Source organism: Poromitra crassiceps, assembly GCF_964638095.1.
Source record: "Poromitra crassiceps genome assembly, chromosome: 4".
Taxonomy (NCBI): Eukaryota; Metazoa; Chordata; class Actinopteri; order Beryciformes; family Melamphaidae; genus Poromitra; species Poromitra crassiceps.
The window spans coordinates 48,226,553-48,235,025 of record NC_139626.1 but is presented as its reverse complement, the minus strand read 5'-3'; the positions used below and the strand labels follow the sequence as shown (position 1 = coordinate 48,235,025).

Sequence of the window (8,473 nt, the reverse complement as noted above, 5' to 3'; positions counted from 1 at the left end):
TGCGTCCCCGGACCCCTTAGAATCCTTGGGAGACGTCCACACGCGCACTCACCAGCTTCAGGAGGACAAAACACCGTACTTTGTCCGAACCAAAGCCGGAGCCCTCTGCTTCAGGCAGGGGACGGAGGTGTCTACGCCAAGGGAAGACTCGGGGAAGGCAGGGGGCCTGGTGGCCACTGGGGCTGGGGCAGGCTCCCGGGCCGGGGCCCCCGGGCAGCGAAAACCCCTGGAGGTCCAGCAGCAGCCCTCCGCCCTTCCCAAAGCCAAGCCCAGGGCGAGGGGCGGGAAGCGGCTGGTCAAGTGTGTGTGTCGGCCGGGGTGGCACGGACCTTACTGCGGGGTTCCCACCATGGTGTACCACTCCAACCTGCCCACCAAGGAGCGGCTGACGCCCAGGGAGACGCCGCGGAGGGTCATCAACGCCATCAACATCAACCACGAGTTTGACCTGCTGCACGTACGCTTCCACGAGCTGGCCCAGGCCGTCGATCTGTTCCTGGTTTGTGAGTCCAACTTCACCGCCTATGGAGAAAAAAGGCCTCTAAGGTGAGACACGGGGGTCTGTGTGCACACACACACACACTGTGTGTGTGCACACACTGTGTGTGTGTGTGCGCGTGTGTGTGTGTGCGTGCCCAGGCGTGCCGCGTTATATATGAGGTTCCCTTAAGATCCAGGTGTTCTTGAGCAAGGCACACAGGTGTGAATGTGTGATGCATGCTCACTCGGCACACTTCTGCTGGATAAATACGCGTTTGGAGGGAAAACAGACTTGAGAGTAGGCTCGGGACTTTGATCTCAATGCACTTTCGGGGGTTGGGCGACGTCTACCTGTACCAAATTGGCATATGACGATGTCCACTGTGAAACATTGCGATGGGCGAAGGTCCATCGCATCCGAGAGAGAGAGAGAGAGAGAGAGAGAGAGAGAGAGAGAGAGAGAGAGAGAGAGAGAGAGAGAGAGAGAGAGAGAGAGAGAGAGAGAGATGAAGCATTAAAATACTGATTTGGATGTAGAGATGCCATCACATGTTTATGCCATCATCGTTTTTATAGCCCCTTATGACAAACATGTCTCAAAGGGCACATAGCATCATCACAGTGGTAATAACATCATATATCTACACACATCATCATGTAGGTTACATGCATACTACACATTTTACTAGATGACATTACGCTACTACACAAACAAACAGCATTTCTTTAGACTGTGCGAGGAAACCCACGCAAACACGGGGGAGAACATGCAAACACACGGAAAGGACCGGGGGCGGGGATCCGAACCCCACGACCTTCTTGCTAACCACTGAGCCACCTTAATCCAATCAGCTAGGATCGGTTTAATTAAGCCCAAACTGTGTATCGGGAGTATTCCTGCTCCATGAGGTATTCAGCGGTGCGGTGTCTGTTGTTGATTAGAGACCGAAGCTTGAACACGTTCAGAATTCGCGTACGCCTGACGAATCCGATCGCACATCTTTGCCAAGTAATGACACACTCGCCTGGCATGCGAGCAGTTACCGTCTACGGCTCGCAATCTTTGTTTACATCTAACCTTCACGCTTCAAGAGGATCGCCGGCGCGGAATAACAATTAGGTTGAAGTTACTTTGGCAACAACATGAAGTGCCCTGGGAGCAATTTTACAGCAGATTATGACAAGAGGGAGATGATTGTCTCTGCGTGTAGCCTGGCAGGGGGAGACTGGCGTATTCAATCATGGCGTGTGACACCGCATGGAAACGGCTCCATTGGGGGAAACAGCCTCTTTTGCTGCGCACGTCGGCAGGTTCCTTGAGTTATTCTCCCAGTCGGTGGTGTATTGCAGTGGGTTTTCTGTCCCATCGTTTTGTCAACCAGGAAGCACTTTTGTTCCCCACTTTTTTTCCTTCTTCTTCTTCTTCTTCTTACAATAGAGACAAAGAACTTTTATGGAAAGAAATGACAGCTCCATATTGCCCCATTGCAACATCAGCGCCCAGCAGCCTCCGCCATTTTTTATTTCAGATTCGGATTTCAGAAAAAAAAAGCATGAACTCATGACAATGGTTCCTACGGGTCCTTGAAATCCTAGAAAGTTTGTGAATTTGAGGGTGGGGGGAAATCAAGGCCTTGAAGGTTTTTGAAAATAGACATGAATAGACGTGGGTCTTTGAAAGTGCCCGAATTTATATATTTTGTGCAAGAACATAACTTGAAGTTCTTTTGATATAACGTGTATTCAAGCTTCTCTCTCTTTTTAATTGGTTCGAGGTTCAAGGTTATCTTTATTATCCCCGACGGGCAATTTGTGGTACAGCATACAGCTGTTTATATAGCAATAGCAACAGGAACCAATGAGTTTTTAGATGTATTCGTCCTGCATCTTGGCACACTGTATCTACGGCCAGACGGGAGCAACTTTAAACTCGTAGGACAGGGGATGGACAGGGTCAGCCAAGATAGACTGGGCCTTCCTCAAGGACCTAACTAATTATTGTGCCTGTTGACGAGCGATTTAAACAGAGCCACAGAGCGATTCCAAAGGGTTGAATCGAGCGACAGAGAGAAAAATAAATATCTCGGTGTGAACACAGCTTAAGAAGGATCCACTAAACGGCATTTGTAACGTTAATAATCTCCCCCCCCCCCCAGTTTCCTGCGTCTCCTCCTCAACGGTACGTACGACTACATACGCCACAAGATCCTGTACGTGTTCCTGGACCACTTCCCCGAGGGCGGCCGTCAGGACGGCTGGATCGCCGACGACTACCTGCGCACCTTCCTGACGCGCAACGGCATGTCGCGGGTGCTGGGCGCCCGGCCGCAGGACGTCTTCGTCATCAACGACGCCGACGAAATCCCCGCGCGCGAGGGCCTCCTCTTCCTCAAGCTGTTCGACGGCTGGACCGAGCCCTTCGCCATACACATGCGCAAGGTACTGCGGCAGGTTCACCTGAGCTTGTGTGTGGATGTGTCTGGGACTGCTGCAGCAGGGTCACCTGAGCTTGTGTGTGGATGTGTCTGGTACTGCGGCAGGGTCACCTGAGCTTGTGTGTGGATGTGTCTGGTACTGCGGCAGGGTCACCTGAGCTTGTGTGTGGATGTGTCTGGTACTGCGGCAGGGTCACCTGAGCTTGTGTGTGGATGTGTCTGGTACTGCGGCAGGGTCACCTGAGCTTGTGTGTGGATGTGTCTGTGTGAAGACTAATATGGCGTTACTGAAGAAATGTAATTTACTAGGCATCTCGCGCTCTTATGACATCACTGATGACCACTGCGTGTCGCTGCCTCGCCTGCTCTATGACATCGTTATTATTTATTATATCATTCTATTAATAATAATACAATTAAATAATAATAGAACGAGATTAATTATCGTTATAATCGATTATGACATTATTATTATAATGCAGTTGTACAGTACAGTAGTTGTATAGTTTTACAGTAGTTGTACAGTAGTTGTACAGTAGTTGTACAGTAGTTCTATAGTTGTACAGTAGTTGTACAGTAGTTGTACAGTACAGTAGTTGTACAGTAGTTGTACAGTACAGTAGTTGTACAGTAGTTGTACCGTACAGTAGTTGTACAGTACAGTCGTTGTACAGTACAGTAGTTGTACAGTAGTTGTACAGTACAGTAGTTGTACAGTAGTTGTACAGTACAGTCGTTGTACAGAAGTTGTACAGTACAGTCGTTGTACAGTACAGTAGTTGTACAGTAGTTGTACAGTACAGTCGTTGTACAGTAGTTGTACGGTACAGTCGTTGTACAGTAGTTGTACAGTACAGTCGTTGTACAGTAGTTGTACAGTACAGTCGTTGTACAGTAGTTTTACAGTACAGTAGTTGTACAGTACAGTAGTTGTACAGTACTTGTACAGTAGTTGTACAGTCGTTGTACAGTACAGTAGTTGTACAGTAGTTGTACAGTACAGTCGTTGTACAGTAGTTTTACAGTACAGTAGTTGTACAGTACAGTAGTTGTACAGTACTTGTACAGTAGTTGTACAGTCGTTGTACAGTAGTTGTACAGTACAGTAGTTGTACAGTAGTACAGTACAGTAGTTGTACAGTACAGTAGTTGTACAGTAGTTGTACAGTAGTTGTACAGTACAGTAGTTGTACAGTACTTGTACAGTAGTTGTACAGTAGTTGTGCTGTACAGTAGTTGTACAGTACAGTAGTTGTACATTAGTTGTACAGTAGTTGTACAGTACAGTAGTTGTACAGTAGTACAGTACAGTAGTTGTACAGTACAGTAGTTGTACAGTAGTTGTACAGTAGTTGTACAGTACAGTAGTTGTACAGTACAGTAGTTGTACAGTAGTTGTGCTGTACAGTAGTTGTACAGTAGTTGTACAGTACAGTAGTTGTACAGTAGTTGTACAGTAGTTGTACAGTAGTTGTACAGTAGTTGTGCTGTACAGTAGTTGTACAGTACAGTAGTTGTGCTGTACAGTAGTTGTACAGACATAAACAAAATGTTGTCAAAGAGAAAAAGAGGCCAACAAGTGCCAACGCATTTGATAGAGAATGGAATTTCACCATTCCTCACCCGCATTATAATGATTCAAACAGCTTATATAAACCAAATGAATGAAACCAAGAGCCAGAAAGATGTCTTATGAAAGTGTATTTAAAACCATACATTCTCTGTCAATATGTATTGTCAGAGGGCTGAATCTCAATGTACACATTCTGATACGTTATACAGAGTCCAAATATTCAGCGGCGATGTCACAATTTGACATAAGCTTTATACTGTAAGGAGGAAGAGCAGAGAGGAGGGGTATGAACTTTGGAAATGTGTGTGCGTCGTGCAGGCTCCCGTCTGTATCAGTTGTTATTGGAACACGACGCACTGACCAAGGTCTCAGCAAAAGGAGCAGTCCTATATGTGTGAGATGTCATGGGCCAGAGCAAAGGGGAGAAATCTCCTGCTTGATAAACTAGTTATGTGTCTCTGCATAGTGCAAATATGCATTTGTGACATGTCTTATGACTAATGACTCATAGCATTAATTATGTGTATGCACTTATAGCTTATTGATTAGGAAATGCCAATGGAACTTATATTTTTCTCCAACAGCATTCTATTAATACGCAATGTAGATGTGTGCATAAGAAGTTAGTGTCACAAATATAGCCCTGCAACATGAACCTGAGTCAGCGCTGGAGAAAGTAATGCAGTAGCTTGAGGTTCCTTGGAGTAGTAACTGTAATATTATTAGTTTTGGAACTTGTAATCCCGCCTTACACAAGTTGTTACTGGGGAAAGTAATATATTACAGTAATACTATTACTTATTAGTAATATATTACCATCCAACACTAATGGTTTCTGCCAAAGCTTTGACAGGAAGACGGCAGACGCGATGCGTTCAAGTCAACTCTCACTTTCCCCGCCCGGATTCATCCTGCCGGTCCCGGGGATTGAACCGACGACCTTCCGCTCACAAGCTCGCTTCTCTAACCGTTGGGCCACCACTGTCTGTCTGTCTGTCTGTCTGCCTGCCTGCCTGCCTGTCTGTCTGTCTGTCTGCCTGCCTGCCTGTCTGTCTGTCTGTCCGCCTGCCTGTCTGTCTGTCTGTCTGTCTGTCTGTCTGTCTGTCTGCCTGTCTGTCTGCCTGCCTGCCTGTCTGTCTGTCTGTCTGTCTGCCTGCCTGTCTGTCTGTCTGTCTGTCTGTCTGTCTGTCTGCCTGTCTGTCTCAAAGCCTCGTACCTAAACAGGTCTGTAGGAATACGCGTCTTGTTACACCCTCAGTGAAGCGTGATTTCTATTCGCACATAGGATAAGCAATAACCACGCCCTGTGGCGCCGGGATTGGCCAGGAGCAACACTGGAGGGCACGCAGCCCAGCGATTTCATGAACCAACTGAATAGCTCTTGAGAACGGACAGCGATTTCGAGAGTGGACATTGAGAGCGGACATTGAAATGAATTATGGTCACCTACCTTCCTTAGCATAGTAATAATAATAATAAGCATAATAATTGTAATCTACACAATGTACACAATCTACAAAAACATGCAATAATATAAACGGTGTTGTGTTCACGTTCATAGCTCATATAATATAATGTATCATATCGTTAATTTCAAGCTCAATTCTTACCCAGAGAAAAGGTACAGCACTTTTCAAAGCAATAGTTTTTTAAACATCTTTATTTTAAAAGATGAAAAAACCCAGGTGCTTTAGTCCCAAGCTTCAATGCTCCTGGCCAATCCCGGCGCCACAGGGCGTGGTTATTGCTTATCCTATGTGGGGTTAGAAATCACGCCTCAGTGAATAGTGAAAATCACGCGCGTTGCCTCTTAAAGGTTAAAGGTTATCCCAGCAATTGACTGGGAACTATGTGTGAAAGTGGCTTAATACTCCTGCACCCCTTCTCTTCTCTTCTCTTCTCTTCTCGCACTCCACTCATGAGAGTCTCCATCTATTATGTATCATCTACTCATCATTCTGTGTTCTCTCCTCTCTCTCCTCTCTCTCTCTCTCTCTCTCCTCTCCTCTCCTCTCCTCTCCTCTCTCTCTCTCTCTCTCTCTCTCAGTCCCTGTATGGCTTCTTCTGGAAGCAGCTGGGCTCTCTGGAGGTGGTGTCGGGCTGCACGGTGGGGATGCTGCGCGACGTCTACGACGGCGACGGCATCCGCCTGCGCCGCCGCGAGTACTACACCATGCCCGGCTTCCGCAAGTACGAGAACGACACGGGCCACATCCTGGTGCAGTGGTCCGTGGGCAGCCCCTTCCACTTCGCCGGCTGGCACTGCTCCTGGTGCTTCAAGCCGCAGGGCATCTACTTCAAGCTGGTGTCGGCGCAGAACGGCGACTTCCCGCGCTGGGGCGACTACGAGGACAAGCGCGACCTCAGCTACATCCGCGACCTGATCCGCACGGGCGGCTGGTTCGACGGCTCCCTCCAGGAGTACCCGCCCACGGACCCCAAAGAGCACATGTACGCGCCAAAGTACATGCTGGAGCATTACGACAGGTACCGCTACCTCCTGAAGAACCCGTACATCAGAGCGCCCGGGCCGGGCGAGGGCTAGGTGCCTCCCAGACATGGGGTTTCCAGACGGACCCGAGTTATAGCCAGCAGGGCTCCCCCCCCACCCTCCTCCCCAGCGAGACCCTCAGCACTGATGGGGGGTGTGGAGGGGGGGCCGAACGGTACTGGTGAACTAGATCTCTCGGTGGAGCGAGACCGAACGTATCTCCACCAGGCAGCACCGACGCTGCAGGGATATATACTCTTTCCCCAAAAAAAATCATTAGTTTGGGGGGTTTAAAAAAGGGAACATCCAATCAACATCCACCACAGATTTACGGAGAGAGCTTGGAGAGGACACAACCACTGGATTTAAACACATCGTTTCCTCATTCCTCCCCTTGCCGAGGGAGGGGCCAAAACACCATCCCTTTTTCTCACCCCGCCCCCTTTCTCCCTTTCCTCATCCCAGCCTCTCTCTTGATTTGACGCGCCTGCTGTCCGAGGAGAAGGGGCGGGGGAGGGGCGGGGGGCGCTGCTACGGTGGGAAGCGAGGGACATTTTGAAAGGCGTGCGAAACCTGTGGAGAGAAAAAAAAATAAAACTTGGAAGCAAAGAACTGGTTTTGTTTCTGTCGATGTTTACTTCGCTGTGCTGGACCGAAACGAGACGCCGCCGCTCGACTCGCCACCCTCTCCGCCCCCCCCCCCCCGGATGTCTTCCCCCCCCCCCTCATATCTGGCGACCTCCCGTGAGAGACGCAGAACGCACTCGCCGCGCGCGCCGCGCACTCCCCCGTATCACGCTTCGTCTCGGGTCTCTCGCTAGAGAGTTGTTGTAACTCATATTTATACCCTTTTTTTCCTCGCTAGAGTACCCGCCGCCAACACACGGAAAGGACGACATGTAGAGGGCGATCTTATCGGCTTTTGGCTTTACCCATCGGGACTTTCCACAATGACGCTCGCTCGCACTCATCCACATGTTACCTCCTTCCTTTGTGTCCGTGTGTGTGTGTGTGTGTGTGTGTGTGTGTGTGTTTGGGCGTGCGCATGTGAGAGTGTGTGTGTGTGTGTGCGCTCTGTCTTTGTAACATGTTGCAGAGGGAAGAAAGGGAGAAAGATAATCAGGGGGGATGACAGCGCTGATGAAAAGGAGAGAACAGGAGGCTCTCTCCTTCCCTGTCCCACGGCGGCTTTCTGACACAGGAGTGTATCAGACATGAGTGTGCAGTGCACAAACCGTGTGTGTGTGTGTGTCTGTGTGTGCGTGCGCATGTGTCTGTGTCTGTGTGTGTGTGTGTGTGTGTGTGTGCGCGCGCGCGCGCGCGCGTGTGTGTGCGTGTGCGCGCGTGTGTGCGTCCCAGAGTGCACAGGCAGCACTGAATAAATCATCAGCCCCGTCGATGATGGCGCCCGAGACAGACTAGACATCACTTTTCTCTGTCCGTCTAGCGGCCGAAATGACTTTTTGTTTCCTTGGTAACTGAAGTACGGGAGGA

The 8,473-nt window shown here is 49.2% G+C and overlaps 1 protein-coding gene across 1 annotated transcript in view; it reads left to right on the top strand.

Moving 5' to 3' along the window:
* Nucleotides 1-7,464, top strand: part of mgat3b (beta-1,4-mannosyl-glycoprotein 4-beta-N-acetylglucosaminyltransferase b) — an 88,243-nt gene extending 80,779 nt beyond the window's left edge. Inside the window, 3 exon segments of the mRNA XM_083635955.1 lie at nucleotides 1-546; nucleotides 2,637-2,919; nucleotides 6,536-7,464. Of these exon segments, the coding sequence (XP_083492081.1) occupies nucleotides 1-546; nucleotides 2,637-2,919; nucleotides 6,536-7,033 (1,327 nt within the window). The 3' untranslated portion in view covers nucleotides 7,034-7,464.
* The last annotated feature ends 1,009 nt before the right edge of the window (nucleotides 7,465-8,473 follow it).